The sequence below is a fragment of the Callorhinus ursinus genome, unplaced genomic scaffold, assembly GCF_003265705.2.
Source record: "Callorhinus ursinus isolate GAN/ISIS: 27379988/994484 unplaced genomic scaffold, GSC_fseal_2.0 scaffold37, whole genome shotgun sequence".
Taxonomy (NCBI): Eukaryota; Metazoa; Chordata; class Mammalia; order Carnivora; family Otariidae; genus Callorhinus; species Callorhinus ursinus.
Window position 1 is genome coordinate 6,533,105 of NW_027397099.1, and position 21,220 is coordinate 6,554,324.

General features: G+C 52.1%; 1 protein-coding gene across 8 annotated transcripts; it reads right to left on the bottom strand.

The window, feature by feature from the left end:
- Positions 1–160: 160 nt before the first annotated feature.
- On the bottom strand, positions 161–21,197 carry SLC9A5 (solute carrier family 9 member A5). 8 transcript variants are annotated; one of them, XM_073880142.1, is made up of 17 exons: positions 19,523–21,197; positions 16,000–16,302; positions 13,844–14,007; positions 13,575–13,653; positions 13,118–13,295; positions 12,327–12,547; positions 11,904–12,106; positions 11,594–11,683; positions 11,430–11,500; positions 10,584–10,713; positions 10,013–10,101; positions 9,725–9,851; positions 7,623–7,700; positions 5,539–5,709; positions 4,941–5,007; positions 4,165–4,299; positions 161–1,578 (listed from the first exon to the last, which is right to left on the bottom strand). In XM_073880142.1, the coding sequence occupies exons 1-17, from the start codon at positions 19,713–19,715 to the stop codon at positions 1,106–1,108; spliced, it is 2,772 nt and encodes a 923-aa protein (XP_073736243.1). In that variant the 5' UTR covers positions 19,716–21,197; the 3' UTR covers positions 161–1,105. The 8 variants fall into 8 exon arrangements, with proteins under 8 accessions (XP_073736243.1, XP_073736242.1, XP_073736246.1 ...); XM_073880141.1 differs by having other exon boundaries at positions 4,941–5,010; XM_073880145.1 differs by lacking the exon at positions 19,523–21,197 and adding an exon at positions 18,149–18,277 and having other exon boundaries at positions 4,941–5,010.
- Positions 21,198–21,220: the final 23 nt, after the last annotated feature.

Sequence of the window (21,220 nt, forward strand, 5' to 3'; positions counted from 1 at the left end):
AGGGCCTAACAGTCCTTCCCAGGATCCCCCTCCATTCTCTCTCCTAGAAGCCCCAGGGCAGGCAGTTGTAAGGTTCTATTTCCCTCATTAGATATCCCAGTTGCCCCCGCACCCCTAGGACCCCCAGACAGATGGACACAGGACACCCATTCATCTGAGAGATGTTTAATGTGTCTTAGGTTCAAGATACAAGACACAGGGCAGGTGCTAACCCCAGGAAATTTACCTGCCACCCAGTCAGCCCCCTTCCCACTGCAGCCAGGCATCGCAGCCCCCAGAGCAGTGGGACGGTGGCCCTTTAATACCTGGCTCCTTTCCTATTTGGGGAATGTCAAGGTGGTCGTGGCCCAGAGGCCACTATCTCCCTTCCTCAGAAAATCCAGACCCAGGAATCTGAAAGATCCAGACTTGGATACAGAGCAGCTGATCTTCAGAGTGACCCCTACCAAGAAACAGCCCTGATCTGAAGCCTGGCCCAGCCCTGTGGCCTTGATCCTGTCAAAGGAAGAACTATGGCCCCAATAACTGGCAGCAAAGGGAAGGGGATAAAGAATTGGACACAGGTTCCCACTGCTCCCCCCCCCCCCCCCCATAAGCTCTAGGTAGCTGACCCAACAGGGCAGCAAAGCCTAAGGTTGAGGCCTGCTCCACCTCCCACCCCCATCCCTCTGAGGACCAGCCCCTTGAAGAGCCTCAGTGCCAGGGCACTGTCCTTGAGCTGATGCTGGGGAATGGGTGGAGGGCAGGAAAGACCAGCATCAGCTATGGAATGATGCCCTTGCTTTGGGGGCAGGAACAGCTGACAAGAGTGACCATAGGGGGACCCACTGAGGAAAGGGCATCAGCTTCCCAAGTGGCTGGGCCTAGCCCCTAGAAGTTCTGGACTGGGTCCTGAGCCAGGGTAAGGGCCTTACTGAAAGGGAAGGTGGTGAAAGGGTCCCTGTGAGGACCAGTCCAGGATACCCTTCTGACCTGCCCCAGGGAAGCCCAGTTGCTAGTTCAGGCTCCTCTGGCTCCTTGTTAGGCTAAGTGGGCTCCTCTGACCATTGCCCAGGGAAGACTTCCCATGGTCGTCCAGCCTCCTGCTCCTCCTTGAGTCCGTGGGCTACAGCCGGCCACCTTTGTTGAACTGGATGCACCAGTGGGAGTTGGCTGCGCGTGGGCTAAGGTGGGTGCGGTCCTCATGCCCCATGAGGGGCTGCAGCTCCTGCTGCTGGGGGATATCAGCGCTGCTCTCACTGCGAGAGCGGCCTGCTTTGGCCAGGCTTGGGGGAAAGGCGAAGCTAGGGCGTGGATCATAAGGCAGGTCGAAAGGGGGCTGGGGCTCTTCAGCGGCCAGCGGGCAAGGAGGCACGCGGGTCATAGTCGGGGCCTGGGTACAGGGCGGGGACGCCAGGCTCTCCAGGGACGAGATGCTCTGGTTCCAGCCCGCCTGCATGTCCACGGGCACAATCTTGGTGGTTTCCGAGGACACGTACACTGCCAGATCTCCCTGCCCACTCTTCCAGGGTAGCTCCTTCTCTGCACAGGTTGGGGAGGGGGGGATGATGCGTGGGCTTGGGCACACCTCAAGGCTCCCTGGGGACAGAGAGTACATATGCACTCATTAGTAACACAGTGGAATCCTTTTCAAGTATCACCACGTTGTCGTAAATAAATTCATTCCACATTTGCCCTAATACATCCATATGTGCGATTAGTTGATGAGGGAAAGCTCTCCATTGTATATCCCCAGCACCTAGCACATGGCTGGGCACAGAGTAGTTGCTCAGCAAATACTGACTAAATGAATGAAGGTAACTCAAGAGAGAAGAGGCGCCAGGCAGGAAGAAAGCCCATCTGTGATCAGTCCTCACCAACTTGCAGCACTGGCCTCAGAAACCACATCCTGCCAGGCCCTGTCCCAGAGGAGACAGCATTGAGGGTGAGGGAGACCTCGAGGCTCCACGCCAAAGGCTTTGGTGCTGGACGCCCTGCCTGAGCACCCACCACAGCCCTTTGGTGCACCAGAGCCCAGGAGAGTGAGCTCATGCAAACCCCATAGCAGGCGAGACGCTGTGCCGCAAAGGGGACCTGAGCCAAGGAGTCCCAGCACTGCTGGCAGCCGGCATGGGAGGCCGGGCCACTGTGTGACAGGAAGTCCGAGGTTCTGAAAGAGGAGAAGCCCCCTGGGCCACCTCCCACGCCCTGCTCTCCAAAGTCAACACAATGCCTTGCATATAACAGGTGCTCAGTCTGTACCTGCTCATTGATAAAGTCCTGCGCAGTCGAGTACGTTATGAAATGTATTGATGCTGTGATTGGAAGTAAAACTCCCTCTCTTGAAAGACCCGGAATATTAAATTTTAACAACCACCACCACGAGACTAAAACAACAACAAAATTCAATCTTCACCTTTGGAGGAGGCTTCATTGGCCTGAAAACTGTTAAGTGAAAGGAAAAAAAAAATCAAGCATTCATCTATTCTTTCCTGTATGAACTGCCCCTCAAAGTAATGAAGTCACTGATGTGAAGTTTTTAAAGAAGTGCTGGTAACGCAGATGACAAAGGAGATGGAGAGTATGACCACTGTGCAGCCCTGGATGCAGTGCTGGGTCTGGCGATGACCGTCAGTGGCTGCTAACACTGCCGAACAGCTACTGGTGAACTTCCCAGTGGGTGGGCCAGGTTACCATCCGAACCCAGTGATCAACAGTAACCTCACAGAAGACAGACCCCAGAGGGGATGTGTTTCCCGATGTGACATGGTACAAAGTACGCCATCACCGCCACTCAAAGATTCTTAGCAAAACATCTAAACTGACATCTGATCGAGATTTAATGACTGGTTTAAAAGAAATATAAGGCACAGTGAAACATATTAAAATGATGCTTTGGGGATTCTTTCAGCAAAATCCAGACAAGGAAAGACTGGGACAAATAACCAGATTATTTCCATAAATACATGGGAAAGAAAAAAGGAGGGGGGGACCTGTAAATCAGGGTTACTCAAACTTGACATCACTGACAAGATGGAACAGATACTTTGCTGTAGGCTGTCCCATGCATTAGAGGACATTTAGCAGCGTCCCTGGCCTGTACCTGCTACATGCAAGCGCGCCTCTCCAGTTGTGGCAACCAAAAATGGCTCCGGATATTGCCAAATGTCCCCTGCAGGCAAAGTCACTCCACTACCACCCCCTTGAGAACCACTGCTGTAGGATAAAAGAGACTTAGCAACCAAATGTCATGTGTGGGCCTTGTATGGATTTTTATTTGAAATCTACTGCAAAAAAAAAAAAATTTAAGACAATCAGGGAAATTTGAACATGTGACAAAGACTTTAGATATAATGGTATTATGAGTAATATTTTTTAAGAAGAATCCTTATCTTTTAAAGATACATACTTAAGTATTTATTGACAAGGTGAATGATATCTGAGATTTGCTTCAAAAGAACCCAGTGAAGAGACGGGCATAGGTGAGAGAGGATAGATGAAATGAGACTCGGAGTAGGTAATTATTGAAGCTGGGTAATGGGTAGATGGAAGTTTATTATTCTGTCTATTGTATATTTTGCAATTTTCTATAATAAACATTTTAGAAATGACACCTGAGGATGCTGGAGCCAACTAGCAGTGATATTATGAGTAAGTTAGGTCTCCACATATGGAAACACATATATATTGTTTTTTATCCGCAATAATGCCATTCTGATGAATTCAGACCCCTCCCCCAGGCCAGGCTGCCATCCTCACCAGGGGCTCTACCTGAGGGCAGGTGTGCTGAGCATGGGTCACAACAGAGCCTGGTGTTTGGTTTGCTTGTCGCCTCGTATGCCTCGCCAGACTGTAAAGGGAGGCTGAGAGGCAGTGACAAAGCTGCAGGCTTTGGAGTCAGATGGGTCAGGTTCAAATTCTGGTACTGCTGTGGGATCATGGACAGATTCCAAGACCCTTTGGCTCTATGAGCTCAGTTCCCCCATCTTGGTTGTTGTGAGGATTGAATCAGATCAGGCATGTCAGATGTCTGATTATAAAGGAGATGCTTGGGAAATGCTGCGTGGTGAATAAATGAGTAGGAAAAGGGAGTTGTCTGGAGGGAAGGCCAGAGGGAAGAGGGAAGAAGGTGGCTGCACAGCCCCAGCCTGCCCCAGGGGAGGTAGACTGGGAGGGAAGCATTACCTGAGACCTTGCCCTCTTGAAGAACCTCACTGGTGGCCCGAGCCACAAAGATGATCCCCTCGTCGTCCTCCTTCTCTGTCTCTGAACTGTCACTCTCCTCCTCCTCCTCCGACTCCACAGTTAAGATCACAGCAGCTGGACGGGGACAAGATGAGTGGAGATGGCCAGCCCAGCAGCTGCTTCTTGGTGCCGCCTAAGCCCAAGCCAGCTCTCCGTCCACCCAGGCAAGAGCCCATGGCTGGCACAGCCCCCCACCTTCTCCTCTGGCTATTTCAGCACTGGCCTAGGGGTTGGGGCTGGAGAGGAAGGGAGGTGGGGCTGCAGAGCCCCTCCTCAGAGGAAGCCAGCGGGGAGGTCCTACTTTCCAGCCCCTCCATCCTGTTCTCTCAGACCTGGACCCGTCATCAGCTGAAAACATGAGCGCATCTGGAGAGGTGGAAGGCCCATCAATGCTCAGCTCATCCAAACTCCTGGTTTTGCAGACAGGACACTGGGCTCGGGGACACCCATCCTTCAAGCTCCCCCCTTCTCCATGATACTTTCTCCAAGTCCTCAGGGCCTATAACCTGTAGTTAGCTACCAGACACCTCCCGCCACAAACTAAGAACTGCTTAGAACATGGTCAGCTTTGAAATCAAGTAAGCCCGTCAGGTCCCTGAAGGGAGGAGCCTCAGCCTATGGCACTGAATGCAGCACAGAGGGGATCCTCCAGATTTTGGTTGATGGGCCTCTGCCCTCCCACCCCATCCTCAGCCCCACCCCCACTCCCTGCTTGCCTGTGTCCTGAAAGCCCAGGTCTCGAGGAGGTTTCCCATTTGTGGCCTCAGTGTTAGCCAAGCCATCCTTCTGAGGACCAAGAAAAAAACCCTAAGCCTCTGATTGTGGCTCAAAACCCCAACCCTGTTGTCTGGTAGGGTCTCCCTGACACAGCGGGGCTGGGAATCTGTGTCAATCCCAGTGGTTCCATCCACCCGGGGCACCCCAGGCAAGTGTTGTGGAGTGTAAGTAACCTATGCCCCAGCAAGGGCTCGGGATGCCTCAGCGTGGCCTGAATTAGGGACTCATGGAGCTCCCCCTGCCCTGCCCCCAGGAACCTGCCTTTCTCTTGCTGGGTTCATTTCTGGTAGGAGGTCCTGCTGCCTCCCAGCAGGTGACCGCCCACACAGCAAGAGGCAGATCTCCCCCAGAAGGCCTCATCTTACCCTTCTGGGACTCCAGGAGGATGCAAAAGGGAACACAAACTATTGCACCCACCAAGGCCTTGAGGATTATCCAACTCAGGGTCCCCCTGGGCTGGATCCCAATACTTGGGAGCTTGAAACTATGCACCATCAGCCTCCAGCCCCAAACAGAAGTCCCAGAGAAAGCACGTGCCTTCTTGCGACTGGTCTTGCGAGGTCGTGGCTTGCTCTTGTTGAGGCAGATGTTGTGTTTGGTGGACTTAAAGGACTCTAGCCGCCGCTTCATGTTTTGCTGGAAGATCTCCTTGTCCTGCCGTTCCTGAGCATCCTCTGAGATGAAGTGGCGGCTGCAGCTGGCTTTGTACTGGCAATGACAGCCCCGCCCTGCCATGAGGCTGGGAGCCTTGGCCTCCCACAGGAACCCAGGCCACAGCACCATGTGCACCATAGTCCCTGCCAGCCCAGTTTTTCCAGAACCAACCATGGATTAAAAAAACAAAAAATACAATAGGAACCCAGCCAGACACTCTGTATTCTCAATTCACTGGAGGAAAAACTTTTTATCACGAATCCATTCCCCCCAAATCTCGCTGTCTCTATCCTCTACTGCCCTTCCCAATCCCCTGACTTGAAGTAACAAGAGGCCGGAGACCCTGTATCTTGTCCCTCAGGGCTACTATGAGACTGTGGGGGACATTTCCTTCTTAGCACTTCCATGTAGGAGCCTGGTCCCCTGTGCCTTTCCCCTCCCCAACCCCCAGTACACAGGATTCTCCCTCCACAATGAACTCTCCAGCCAGCCATTTCTGCAAAAACTTTGGACTTCCAGAACTCTCTCTCCTGACACCCTGGACCCTCTTGGTCCCAACAGCCACCTGCACCCAATCCAGGACCACCCCCATCATCTGTTCCTTCCCACTCTTTCTCACAAAGACCAAGCCCACTACGTAGCTACCTAGACTGCCAGATAGAAGTACTGCCATTTGGTCTGAATCGTTTCATCTGGGCTCACCTCCCCAGTAAGATCTTTTCCTATGCTTCCTATTTTCTGCTGCCCTGAGCCAGTTCTAAGAGCTCCCTTCAAGTTTCCCATCTACCCTCCTCTACCTAATCATCCAGAGGGACCCCTCTCTCCTGGGGGTGCTGGAATCAGCTCCCTCACAGGCCTCCCCCTGAACCCTGGCCCGTTTTGCTCAACCCACTCCTCCCTGCCTCCATCAGCTCCTGGCTCCCTCCCATTCCCCCTGCCCCAGCACCTTCACTCCTCCCCTCACCATGCCCATCCCCTGCCTTTAAGCATGCTCCTGCCCATATTCCCCTGAAGAAAGCCTTTCCACTGAAGCCACTGCTTCCCTTTTGCTGCCAAACATTTATACTATGATTCTGACACTTTCCCTCATACCCCTTACTTTCTTAAAAACAGAAATATAACTCCGGGGTTCACGAGTCCATGGTGCTGCCTTCTCCCTGGTCACCAGTGCCATGGCATGGCCTCTGGTTAGGCACTGACCTGACCTCTGTGGAGCATCCAGCTGTCCTGCCCCAGGCCTCCGAGACACCACCTGCTACAGCTCCTCTCCCCTCCTTTACTGGCTCCCCTTCCTTTTCTCCCATGTGGATTCCTCACAGTGTTGTCCTTGGCCCTCCTCTCTCCCCTCTAAATGTTCTCTGCAGTGAACTAGCCCTTCCCCTAGCTTCAGCTAGCCTCGTGATAGAGACCATGATGCCATCAGACCAACTGCATTTCAGTCACCTGCACAATTTACTAAGCCCACAGATTCTTAGTCCCATTCCATACTACAAAATCAGAATCTCCAGGAGGTGAAGCCAGGAATATATATTCTAGCAAGCTGCCCCAGGGGATTCTGATGTCACCAGGTGAGGAAACCTCTGATGATAAAGATTGCTTATTAAATCGTTAGTTCTAGGGGCGCCTGGGTGGCTCAGGTTGTGATCCCAGGATCCTGGAATCGAGCCCCACATCGGGCTCCCTGCTCAGTGGGAAGCCTGCTTCTCCCTCTCCCACTTCCCCTGCTTGTGTTCCCTCTCTCACTCTCTCTGTTAAGTAAATAAAATCTTTTAAAAAAATTGCTAGTTCTAGCCCTTATCTCTCTCTTAAACTATCATCTCCTATTTGTAACTGCATACTAAACACTTCTGTCTCTTTCTGATGACATTTCTCTCTCTCTCTAATGACATTTCTGTGAAGAACACGAAGAATTACAGATTGTGTTATGGTATAACTAAGTGGACTCAGAACTAGTTGAGTAACCATACCCAAAAATGCTTGATCCATGTCAGTCTGGAGGAAAGTCTTTGGTAGCATGCCACAGGGCTCTGTTCCTCAGCTCTATCCTGTTCAACATTTTATGTTGATTTGGATGAATACAAAGTTAACAGGCTTAGTAAATTTTCACATGATGTGAATCTGAACAGATATTTGGTGCCACACATGGGATCCAAACGATGGAATGATAAGCTAAATCAAATAAGATGACATTTAACAGGGATAAGCACAATCTTACTCCAGTTTTTTTTTAATTGACTACATAAGAATTGCACCCATTGACCAATCTTAGTACACACATCCATAGACAACCAATCATTACGTACATCCTGATGTGATACAATAAGAAATACATAGCATACCTAGTGAAAGTTCCTGAATCTGACCAGGCCTCTAGATTTAACTACCAGGAAATACAGGGGATGGAGAAACATGTTAAACACCACCACTGGAATACAATCAGTAAAATCCATAAAATGGGAAATTCTCTGAGACAAAGTATCCAGTTTCTTCATAAATAAATAAGCAAGTGGGTGAAAAGGAAAAGGAACTATTAGAGATTTCTTCTTTAATAAAGAGACATATTTACCAAACGCAAAGTGTGGACTTTATTTGGATCCTGGTTTAAACAAACCATCTGGAAAACAGATGTTTATGAACATTGGTTGGATATTTCATGTGAGAAGGAATTATTGTTATTTGTTGTGAGTGACAACAGTACTATTATATATATATGTGTATATATATATAATATACATATACATGAATACATATAGGGAGTTCCTGCCACACAGAGACACATATTGAAATATTTAGAGGTGATATGATATGATATGTCTGGAGTTAAGATAATAAAGTGTGGATGGGGTGAGGTGGGGGTACAGCATGTTACAAGATTAACCATGCATTGATAGAGGAGCTGAGCGATGGATACATGAGAGTTATTTTATTCTGTCTAGTTTTGTGAATGAGTAAAATTTGCCTTGAGAAAAAAGTAAACAAAATGAAACAAAAACCCCACAGGTTGGATAAGACAGAGTTCAACAGTCATTAACTGAGGAAGATTATGGGGGTGTGTCTAATTGTAAGGATAATATGGAGCCTCAGAGTGGTAAAACAAAGCTGGGGGAATTCTGAGCAGCGGGAAGAGAATGGCAAATTCTAGAGCTAAAAAGGTAGGAGAGCCCCTATGCCATGCCCTGACCAACCACAGCTAGAGGAGCCTTCTGGGCCTTGTTTCTTAATGACCAGAGAAGACACACCAGGGAGAGGCAATGCTGACTTGAGGGCAAGAAGGCCTGTGTGAAAGGGAACTGTCTTGGAACCTTTGAAGGTTTATCTGCAGAGCTGCAGAGAGTCAAATTAGGACCAGTGCCACCGAGTTAAGGGAAGCCAATTCCGTCTCAATGAAAGAAATAACCTGGACTGTTTCAGCTGCCAGGAATCGTAACAGCTGCCTTCCCGGTTCAGAAAAGTTCAATGTAATGGCTTGCTGCCCTCTTGTGGGATTGCAGCAGATTCCCTCCCGGATGGGCTGGGCCTTCGAGCCCCAAAGCTTCCTGACCTGCATTAGACTAACATTACCTAAAAGAGATGCCTGCCTTCCCCATGCTAAGCTGGTCCCACAGGCTTCCTCCAGTACTTCTGCTTTTGTCTGTGACCCCATCAAGCCCTCTGTAGTCTGTCCCCTCCTCTCCCCTTCAGGACAACCACCCAATCCTATGTGTTCCTCTCCCTTATCACCACCCAGGTCCGATCTGGTGTTTCAATCTGGCCTCCCAACTGGCTCTCCCCGTCTCTCACCTCACCCCTCCAATTTGGTCTGTGCTCTGCTACCAGAAGAAGACATCTTTAAACAGTGCTTTTATCAGGCCAACCCTTTCTCAAAAAAAAAAACAAACAACAACAACAACAAAAACTAAAAGTTATTACAACAAGATGAAACCCATACTCTTCAACTGGGTGTTTTTAGCTCTCCACTAGCTGGTGCCAACTGCCTCTTGAGCCTGTAGTCATGGCTTCCCCAGACCAACCTTCCCCAACCCCCCCGCCCCAGCTCCCTTTGGAACTCTCACACCCTGCCTGCTCTCACCCTGCGGCGTGGCTTGTAGAGGCCTCCACAGAGCAGATGGTGCATCACAGCGTCCTCACGGTCCCGGCCGCTGCGCACTGTGTCAATCACCTGCAGATCCAGACACGCTCCACTGCCACTCTCCCTCCTGCAGGAGGCAGGGAACATGTGTGCGGGGAGGGGCCAGGAGGCACAGGCCAGGGGGAGGGCAAAAAGCAAAGGTGCCCACAAATCTTCCCCAAAAGGGATGCACAGAGAGGGCCCAGTAGAGAGGAGCTTGAGGAATTGGAAGGGGGCTCAAGGACTTACAGCAGGTTGGTGACAGAGGTCTCTGCCACAGAATTGCGGCTGGGCATAGAGGGCAGAGTGAGCCCTGTGGAGGACAAGATATGGCCTCCCTGCAGGGGCCAAGACAGAGGTGAGACGGCAATCAGATGGAGGGGGGCCCAGACAGTCAAAGGGTAATAAAAAGAACAATAGTTAACATTTATTCTGCTCTTTGATCTTCCAGGTACTGTGCTACGCACTTTAAATATTGAATCCACAAAACTCCGTGACATAGGTATTCTTATTCCTGCTTTCTTACAATTGAGGAAACTGAGGCTCAGAGAGGCTAAGGGACTTACCCAAATCACAAGCCTGTAAGTGGTAAGAATTGAACTGCATCTGCTGACTCGAGAGTCCAGCTCTTTCTCACCTTTCTCTACTGCCTGCCAGACTCTGAATTTAGCATCAGGTCAGGCTGGTGCCTGCAGCTACCACTTTACCAGACCATGGAGTCAGCTGGGAATTCCCAACTCCCTGCTCAGGTCCTGCCTGTCACCCCTTCCTGCCTTGCTCTGCTGGCTACCTGCCCACCCACCACTGGCTACTGGCCCACCTGGTCCACGAAGCTGATGGCATCCCGGATGTTGAGTCTATAGTACACATCCCAGATCTGGTCCCGGATGCGGTAGGCTGACCGCCGCATCAGCAGCTGACTCAGGTACTTCTTGTCAAACTGCTCCCACCTACAGAGGACGTCAGGCCCAGCCCTGAGTGCCATCCCCAAAGCCCAGCTGGCTGGCCCTTCCTCAGATGGGGCAGGGGCACTGCCAGCACTGGCCTGGCTCTCTTGGTATGGGCCTCAGCCAGGGAGAATCTCAAAGCTAATCCCGGCCCTTATGGAACTTACAGCTTTATGGGAAAGCCTGACATTAAATTGAAGTTATTGCAACAACTAAAATTGCAACCATAACAAGAACTACAAAGCACAGAGTATGATAGGGATTTGTCCTAGTCAGGGAGGCCAGGGAAGTCCTCCTTAGAGAATTGATGCCTATGGTGAGATCTGAAGGATGAACAGGTTAAGTAGGCGAGAAGGAGGTAAGGGAATGTTCTAATACACAGAATATGGGCAAAGGTCCCAGTGGCAGGGTGGGGGAAGCAGAGTGGGTCCTGAGGTTCTAAACCAGGATCCGTGTAATTAGCAGGCAGAGAGTCAAAGGCAGAGCAGAACACGATGAGGCTGGAGTCTGGCAGGTGCCAGACCACACAGGGCCAGGCAGGCCTCCCTGGGAAGACTTGTCTTATCCTGAGAGTACTGGGATGCCACTGAAGAGCTCCTGGCAGAGGTCACCCAGCCCAAGTTTGGCTGTGTCCCTTCTCAGAAGTGTGGCACATCCCCAATGCTGCCCTGGCTGGTGGGGCTGCAGCTGCTGAAGGAGCCTTGGGGGAGCTCCCTCACCTGTCCCTCCAGTAGTGATAGCCATGGTGCCCCACAACGTCCTCCACTGCAGCCAGAATGTGGTCAAAAGTCTAGAAGGGGGTGGGTAGGGGGACTGGATCAGGACTCTGCTCAAAATAGAAGGAAGAGAGGTATAGGTGGAGGGATGGGGTTCTGGTACCCACGTGCTCATGCAGCTCCTGGTTCAGGGTGGGTTTGTGATGCTCACTCCTCTTCACCTTCAGCCACTTGACCAGTGGCTTGATGGTTAAGCCCTATGGACAGGCAGCAGGTGAGCCCTGCCCTATCCAGTTCCCTGCTGCCCTTCTCTCCCCATAATTACACCTCAGCTTCTGTACCTCCACCTTACTGCACTCAAGGTCTGGGAAGTCAGGTCCCTATCCCCCAAAGAGAAGAGCCCCGGTCCCAAAGGCTCCATGCCTCCCCCAGGGCCTGCCAGACCCTCTCCCTACCCACCCTCATGGGCTCTCCCACCTGCACAATGACTGTGAAGAAGACCACCACAATAGTGGTGGCCACAAAGTAGTCCTTGGCAGGGACCTTGGTCCTGTCCAGTAGGATGACGAGAGCGAAGGCCACAGCCCCCCGCAGGCCCCCATAGGACATCACCACCTGGTCAATCTTGTCCAGAGGGACCAGCCGGAACTGATTCAGCACCCACGTCTGCAGGACTACGCCTACAGCAGGAGGGAGGCCAGTGGGAGCAGGGCGTTGGGAGTGGAGGACCCAGGAGTGGATGACACCAAGTATCTGGGCTAAGGTCTGAGAGGGGTTGGGAGGGGTGAGCAATGGGACAGGGGGGGTGCTTAGGAATTGACAAGGATGTGGACTCAAAGTGGGGGATGAGCTGGGACAGGGCAGAAAGGAGAGTGGGAAAGCAGAGGGTGCTGGCAATACCGAGGGCTCGGAAGAACAGGATGAAGAAGAGGGTGCCCAGCACCAGCCCAGAATCCCAGGCCCACTTAGAAGAGTCCACAGCCGAGATGCCAAGCAGCATGAAGATGACGGTCTCAGCGCAGCTGGCTAGAGTCTTCATTGTGTATTTGACAGCCGTGCGTGACTTATGGGATATGTTGGCCTCCACATACTTCTTACAGCCCAGGCCACACATAGTCACACTGGGAGAGGAATGAACAGACAGGGCTAGTAAGGAGGGGTTGCAGCCTCTGGGGTTTGAGCGTGCTGCAGGAGGGGTACTGCCCATCACAGGATGTCAGACCGTCAGAGCTGAAGCCCAGGGAGGCAAAGAGACTATCCCAGGATAGCTAGTGGTGGGTGGTCTTGGGATAAGGGTCCAAATCTCCAGGTTCCCACTCAGTGCCTCCTGGAAGGGAAGCTGCGAGAAACATGCTCTGACTAGCATCCTCTCTGAGGCACTTTTTAAAGTGCTGTGGCCATTAGAGCTGGTAGCACCAGGACCTGAGGTCCACTTCTAGCTCAGCCTATACCCCAGAGAGTGCTTTAGGCAGAGGAAGATTGGGTTCTGAGGTGCCTAGGGCAGTTCTGGAGGCAGATCCTGAAACACTACCTGAGGTTTGCCGTCTCCCCAGGGGAGTTTGAGGCTCCCACTACCACAAGGGCTCAGGGAAGCCTATTGCCTCCTCAGGGTCCTGCTTCTGTCCATGTAAGGGGCAACCATCTCCAATGCCCCCTCCCAGCTGCCTACATGCAAGGCCCCCACGACTCACGCAAGAATAGCAGAAAGCGAGGCCATTTCAGCAGTGAGGTAGGCTGCATAGGCGAGGAGGAAGACCAGCAGCGGCTCGATGATGCGGACCCGCTTGGTGAAGCGTGTGGTCAGGGCCAGGAGGAAGGCAAAGACTAAGCCCACGGCTGCCCCGCCCAGACTGACCACAAACAGGGAGGCTGGGGGAGGAGTGGGTTGTCAGCATGACCCCAGGCCTGGACCCCACCTGGGCAGACAAGACTGCTGCCTGGCAGGGAGTGGAGGACAATGCCCACTGTACTCCCCGGGGGTCAGGATCCCAGAGCTAGGATCCTGGGAAAGCCCCCCCTTCTCAGGTTCTCAGGATCCCATTTCTCCATAGTGGAGGGAAGGGAATGAGGCAACCCAACAGCCTCCTCTGTCCTGATGCAGTTGGGGGCAGGGACTCAGCAACCCAGCCAAGAGGGGGAAATACTGACCGACTCCTTTCAGGTAGTCAGCAGCCTGCACGTTGGCAGAGCCCATCTCCACAAAGGAGTTGCAGACCTTGTACAGCACCTGAGTGAGAAGAGGAGAGTCAGGAGCAAGGAGAGGGAAGGCCCAAATGGGACTGCCAGGAGAAGGTGAAAACTGAGGCTGTATTTCTTCCCCAGGGGACCCAGGGAAGGGTATGAGCATGCTCAGACACCCAACTAGTCAGAGCATGGTAGCAGCAGTCAGGGAATGGCAGCCAACTGAGCACTCTCACCACGGTGACAGCATCATTGAGCAGGGACTCGCCAAAGACGATGATAAAGAGAGTGTCGTTGACGTGCACCTCCTCAAAGACAGCCAGGACGGCCACGGGGTCCACCGCTGAGATGAGGCTCCCAAACAGCAGAAAGTCCAGCAAGCTGGCCTGCACTCGAGGGGCTTTTGAGGGACAGATGAGGGACAGCAGCTGGTGAGGTATCTGGTCTCCCACAGCATTCCTCGTGACAAGCCCTGGCTCCCACCACCACCCCCTGCCCCCGCATTGTGGAAACAAGGATGCCCAGAGAGGACTTGGGATGGTTAAGACAGTGTCAGCCCGCAGGTCAGGAGACTTGAGCCTAAGGCCTGGCTTTGCCACTTACCAGCTCTGTGATGTTGGCGCTGTCACTGTCACATGACTTCTCTTAAGCCATGCCTCCTCATCTGCCTACCTCACGAGATTGCTGCAAAATCAACCCAGGAGATGGCTAAGAAAGTCTAAGTAACCTGAAAAGTTAAGGTGGCGCTGAGAATAAAAATTGCAACTGCAGTAATAAGAACCACTAGCAGGTGGAAACTGGCTGCTGACTGGCTTTATCAGGGACAAGAACAAGAGAGTGCTTTCTCCCACACTTGTGGTTCTCAGCCTAAGGGATGTCAGCAGGAGGGGCAGGGGCTGTCCATCCACGAGGGCTAAGTATGATAGGAAAAGCACCCACCATGGGGAGAACTTGAATATGACAATAGAATCTCTGTGAGCCTGTTTCCTCATGTATATATTGGGAATAATAACAGTATCTCCCTCAAAAGTTTCTTTATTTAGCCAGAGTCTCATACATAGTAAGCACCTAATAGATATTACTTATTATTGTTGTTGTTGTTGTTATTATTATTATTATCTGATGTTCTCCCTTCCCTTCCTGCCCCAAAGAGTTCACTCATCCATAGGAAAACCAGGCTGGAGTCCTCAAGTAGAAATAGCACACCTCCCCTTGTACCTTGGAAGAAGTATGAATTATCAACATTCAGAGTTGAATGGATTTGGGTACAGGAAATGAGGAAGAAGGGAGTAGGAAGGCAGCCTAAGGACAAGGAGCCCCAGTAAAACAGACCTCTCCTACTAACCTTGAACCTGTTATCAAATGAGTTCAAGGCCTTCTATTTCCTCATCTATTAAGTGGGACAAATTATACCCCAACAGGGTTGCTATAAAGAGTCCATGGGATAAGTAAAAAGAGAACACTCAGTGTAATGTATTGCATCCTGTGGATGTATAATACAGATTTATCTATAATAATAATAATAATAACATTAATAACAACAACAGGGATGCCTGGCTGGCTCAGTCATAAGAGCATGTGACTCTTGACCTCGAGGTCATGAGTTCAAGCCCCATGCTGGGTGTAGAGATTACTTAAAAAAAATTCAGGGGTCCCCTAGGTGGCGGTTGGGCATCTGACTTGGTTTTGGCTCACATCCTGATGGCGTCTTGAGATGCAGCCGCGCCTCGGGCTCAATGCTCAGCAAGTGTGCTTGAGTCTCTTCTCCCTCTGCCCTTCCCCACTATGTACACGCTCTCTCAAATAAATGAATGAATCTTTAAAAAAAAAATGTAAGGGGGTGCCTGGCTGAACAGTGGCTGGCTCAGTGAATGAAGCACGACTCTTGATCTTGGGGTTGTAGGTTCAAGCCCCATGTTGGGTGTAGAGATTGCTTAAAAATAAAATCGTTAAAAAAAATCTTAATTTAAAAAAAATAATAATAGAAAACCACCCTGATGTGACCTGGGCAGAGCCAGGATGGTTGGCCCTCACGGAACAGTGAATTGTGCCTCAGGGGAGCAAGACTGGCAAGTGGCAGTGTGGTAACAGAGGGCAAGAGGCAGCAGAGTAGTAATGCAGGCTTCCCAGCCTCGGCAGCCCACACACAGCTGGGAGCCAGGCCTCTGCTCAGCTGTCATACTGCAGAAGCCCAGACTCAACTGGCAGAGACCTAAATGAAGGCTGAAGGCCCATCTGGAGCGTTGCCTTGCACTCCAGGTAGGAGGGACCTAAGACAGAGCTCTCAGGGCATGGCTCTTGCCAATACGGGATCTCCAGAGCTGGAGAAGGGAGTTGGGTGATGAACCTGGCAAAGCCTCCCTCTGCCAGTCCAGGTCCTAGTGTCACTCACCCACAAGTCCAGCCTGCTGCAGGCCCCAGAGGGCAGCACCTGTTGTGAAGGCATTCCAGAGTGTGCCCACCACGGCATAGGTGAGGATGGCACCCAAATTGTCAAAGAACAGCCGGCTAGGCATGAAATAGCCCGAGTCCAACACAATAGGAGGCAGCAGGAAGAGGAAGAATGTGCCTGGCTCCAGCTGGTACTCAGCTTTCTTGGCCACAGCCAAGACAATGCCTCCAAGCACCAGTCCCAGCAAAATCAGCAGGCAGCTCTCAGGGACCAGCGATGTCACCTTCCGCGACAAGTGAAACACTACAATGCAAGAAGAGGGCAGGATGTATTAGCTTATGGGACACACACACACACACACACACACACACTGGCCTTTAACCTCCCAGTCTTAAAAGGTTATCTAAGGTCAGGAACCCTGACCCTGGGGCCAAGGAGGAGAAAAGAGAGGCAAGACTGCTAGAATCTCCAACTTGCATGGCTACAAGCCCTCCACTGCAGCTAAGGTTGTCTGTCTCTTGGTGCTTCTGTCATGGTAAACTAGGCCTTTCTTGCTCTTTCCATTCTGGAAATGCCCCCTCCTCTCTACTCTCATCCTCAGGGGACCTCACCTTTCTCTGATCTCCCTTATTCATAGCTATTATTTGAGCCTCAGCAAATGTTAACTGGTATATTTTTATGCATAACATAGCTATTAAAATCAGGGCCTCTAGAGTCAGGCTGCCTGGGTTCAAAGACTAGCTCCTCTATTTACTAGTTCTGTGGCTTTGGAGCACATAACTTCACCTCTCTGACTTTCAGTTTTCTTGTCAGCAAAATGGAAATAAAAACAGTCATGATCTCATAGAATTGTTGTAAGGTTTAAGTAAAACAATCTACTCGATAGCACTTAACCCAGTGCTTTATCATAAGCACTCAATAAACATTACCTAACATATAGTGTCTTGCTCCCTATCTAGACAATAACACATATTATATCTCCTAGCAGCACTGTAGACCTCCTAGCCCAAAGTGCTTCTCATTATATAGGCTCAACTAATGGCACAATAGCTTAAAAAACATTGGGTTTAGCAGTAAGAGGATCTCCAGTTCTTCTGGCTCCATCACTTTCTAACCGTGTGATCTCAAGCTATTTAATTTACCTGAACTCTGGGGAAGGATGCCTGGCTGGCTCAGTCAGTAGAGCATGCCACTCTTGATCTCGGGGTTGTGAGTTTGAGTTATGTATAGAGATTACTTAAAAATAAAAAACCTTTAAAAAAATGACTCTGGGGGAAAATAATGACAGACCTGCCCCCAGGAAAAGAAGAGGAACTATGAATTGGGTTTCTAGCATTATCACCACTATTTGCCCACTAAAACAAACTCTTTTGGCTTTCCCCTAGGCCCTGAGATCCTGAGTAAACACTTGTCCCCATACCTGGAGTGGCAGGTAGTGGAAGTGTTAGCCTATGTGAGACCCAATGCCAAGACAGTGCCCTTTGGAAGCTATATGCAAAGGGCTTAGAACAGTTCCTGGCACACAGGGGGATCTACATAAATATTTGTTGAATAAAAGGGGAAAAGAGGGTGCCTGGGTGGCTCAGTCGGTTAAGCATCTGCCTTCGGCTCAGGTCATGATCCCAGGGTCCTGGGATCAAGTCCCGCATCGGGCTCCTTGCTCTGCGGGGAGCCTGCCTCTCCCTCTCCTCCCCACTTGTGCTCTATCTCTGTCTCTCTCTCTCAAATAAATAAATAAAATCTAAAAAAATAAAATAAAAATTAAATTAAAAAAAAGGGGGGGAACCTCCTAGCAATGAAGCTGAGGGAAGGTATCCCTGAGCATCCTACTGATCTCTCCCATCCTCTGTGAGGACTCGTGTGTGTGTGTGTGTGTGTGTGTGTGTGTGTGTGTGTGTCTGATGAGGAGGCTCTCTTCTTCTACCTCCAGAGGAGGTGACATCCAAGCTAGGCAAGGCACTACAGTTTATTGGGGAAACTACAGTTGTTGCTATATAAACCCTAAATAAAACAAGAACTTTCCTGCAACTCATAAACTCCTCAGCAAACCCAATTCTCGGCTCCCAAATCTGGGCTCCTCCCTCTTGCTCTCACTGCTGCCAGGCCCTAAGGTAAATTCAGTCATAGATCTGCCCACACACATCCCTACCTTCAGTTCCCCTCTCCTCTCCTTCAGGGACTCCATTCCATCCTCACTTCCAGAGCATGCATCAACCCCAGCACTGCAATCCAAAACCCATCACCAAAGCCTGTTCTCGGGCAGAACTCGGTTCCCTGAAGGCCTTCAGGCCCCATTTTCCATTATTAATGGGCTGCAAGAACAGAGTGGAAAGTTCTTCTGTTCCTGCCCAGCAACCCCACCCCCCACCCCCAGCAGAGTCCCTGGGGGAGTTGAGGGGCACATTCTAAGCTGTGTGATTCCTACAGGAAGACTGTATTGGTGAGATTGGAGTACAGCCTGTGCCAGCATAGCTGGGGAGTAGCAACGCTCAGCTATAATTAGTCACCCCCACAGCAGAGCCTGAACAACAGGGAGATGGAGGAGGGTCTCTGGTAGGAGGAGGGACCACTGGCTGCTCAGAAGTGGGGAAGAAGGGGCAAAGGCAAGGAAAAGCGGCTCTATTCAAGGTAAGGAATGTGAAGCACAACCTTTAATGTGCTGACTGAAGGAGGTCAGATGTATGAAAGCACCTAGTGTAGGCAGCAGATAGTAAGGCCCTAAGAAATGGAAGGGTTGGGGCGCCTGGGTGGCTCAGTTGTTAAGCGTCTGCCTTCAGCTCAGGTCATGACCCCAGGGTCCTGGGATCGAGCCCCACCTCGGGCTCCCTGCTCAGTGGGAAGCCTGCTTCTCCCTCTCACACTCCCCCTGCTATGTTCCCTCTCTCGCTGTGTCTCTCTGTTAAATAAATAAATAAAATCTTAAAAAAAAAAAAAGAAATGGAAGGGTTTTTTGTTTGTTTTTTACCCTGAAAAGGGAAGAATGTAGATCTGAATCATGGTGGGAGGGTCCTGCTAAGCACACCTAAAGAACGGTGTCATCTATAGGAGAGCAGAGGGGGGCCTAGAGGAAAAGTGGCAATCTAGTATCCCAAGAGAGTGGACACTTGTATGTGGTCTCCTGGGAAGACTGCTTCTGCAGATCCAGAATGCCTGGATTCGCTGGAGAACACTATCTCCACAATGTCTCCACACATCTTTGTTGCTGACAGAGGTTTCTAGGAGCCTGGAGATTGGTGGAGAAGAGGCCAGACCGAAGGGCTTATGGGGAGGAGGGGGGCAGAGAGGGCAAAGAGTGTAGGGATGGGAAGAGCTGGGGGCAGCCCTCAGAGAAGGCCAATCCTCAGACCTCCCCCGCGGGGAGGGGAGGAGGGAGACAGGGCGCAGGAACTCTGTGAGAGCCCGGATTTGCGGAATCGGAACCTGAGTCTTGGCATTGCAAGAAGCCGGCCCAGATCTGGGCACTAGGGGTTGGGGGCGGGTCCGCTGCCGGCCGCCGGCCTGGCGCTCACACACACGCACTCACCGATTTTGGCCAGGCTGGCCACCAGGATCCACAGGGCTACCAGGTAGGGCGCCTCCACCTCGTGCCACTGCCAGCGGAAGAGCGCCAGCCCTGCGGGAGGCTCGCCGGACGACCTCGGCTCCTGGGTGGGCTCTTCGGTGGCGGCCGCCCCCGCCAGGGGCAGCCCGAACAGCGGTAGTGCGGCGCGCAGCATCCTGCCGCCTGCCTAGCCGCCCTCCCGGCACCGCACGGCCGCCGGCCCCGCGTCGCCGCCGCGCCTACCGGCCGCCCCCGCGTCACAAGCACGTGGGGCCCGCTCCCCCCAATCCCAGCTCCGAAACCCCCAAGCCGGGTCCGGACTCCGAGACCGTGCCCCGGGCGTCCGGACTCTGGACCCCTGCTCCTCCCCCCTCTAAACCAGTCTGAGCTCTGGAAATCCCCCAGTCGAGCTCTCCAAGTCCCGAAACCTATTCCTTCGAGTCCGCTCCCCCAAACCTTCCCCAAAGCTCCCCTGACCCGGTTTCAGAGCTGCGAGCGGCCACAGCCCTCCGGAGGCGCGGCCGCATCCCACCCGCCGGAGGCGGTAGCCCGTCGCGGGAGCGGAGGGGATCTGCGGGGGGCGGGGTCCAGGCCGGAGGGGCGCATCTCCTTCATCGCTAGTGCCGACCCGCTGGAGCCGCCGGCAGCCGGTACTGAAGGCGCGGGCCCCGACGCTGCCCCGTGCAGACTGCAGGGGGCAGTGCGCCGCCGCCCTCCGGAGCCTAGGACCCCCTTCGGGCCCCCGCCCAGACCAGCACTGCGCACGCGCACTGGGCCCTCCCAGAAAGCCGTGAGGGACAACGCCGTCCTTCCTCAACGTCCCCAGAAACTCCAAGGCCCAAACTGGTCCCAGCTCATTCGAGGCTGATAAGGAAGCTGTTCCTCTTTATTTCCCAAACCGAGGAGCACCCGGCCTCCCTTTCGGTCAAACTACAGGAAAGTCTCCTCACCTTTTCCATGAAAACAGAAGGGAACCTATCTTCTTTCCCTTAACTATGAGAAAACCCGGCCTATCGAGTCCCTTCAAACTAAAAGGGATCCCCTCACCTTTTACCCCAAACCTGAGGGGCATTTGGGCTTATCTCGCCCCAAACTGAGGAGGACCGTCTCCATTTTTCATTAAAGCTGAGGGGCACCCATCCCACATCTTACCCGACTGAGAAAAACATGTTCTACCTCCTCACTCAAATTGAGTCATTACATCATTTTCCCAGAACTGAGGGGCACCCGTCCCTCTTCTTACCCCAACTAAAGGGAAATGATTCCACTTCTTCCTTCAAACTGAGTGGAATCTATTTTCACTTCTTGCTCCAAACTGAAAGGGATCCATCGCCCTGCTTTCCCCAAACGACGGAATCCCATCCACTTCATCCCTCAAACTGAAGGAATCAGGACCATCTCGTCCCTAAACTCAGGGAGACCCGGCCGGCCACTATCTGAAGAAATTCCCACCCCACCTGCCCGAATAACCCCTCAACAAGAACGCAGCCTCACCGCCACCAAGCTCAGTGAAAACCTCCCCGCTCTGGGCACGCTCTTGAAGGCGGGGCGGTGGGGGGGGTGGGGGGGTGAGCTCCGGTTTTCCCGCCCGCAGAGCCAGTGAACTAACGGGATCACGATCGCGCCCTCTGAGTGGCTGCGGCAAGCCCCGCCCCCAGCAGTGGTTGCCCCTCCCGGCGC

Bases quoted from the DNA above. Each gene is read 5' to 3' on its own strand.
- SLC9A5 (XM_073880141.1), bottom strand. From the start codon at position 19,715: ATGCTGCGCGCCGCACTACCGCTGTTCGGGCTGCCCCTGGCGGGGGCG. The intron at 5,710-7,622 runs GTATGGTTACTC...TGTCATTGCCAG, and splicing joins CATGGATCAAGCATTTTTGG to TACAAAGCCAGCTGCAGCCG. The intron at 5,011-5,538 runs GCACGTGCTTTC...CTTGGTCCTCAG, and splicing joins GCAAGACCAGTCGCAAGAAG to AAGGATGGCTTGGCTAACAC.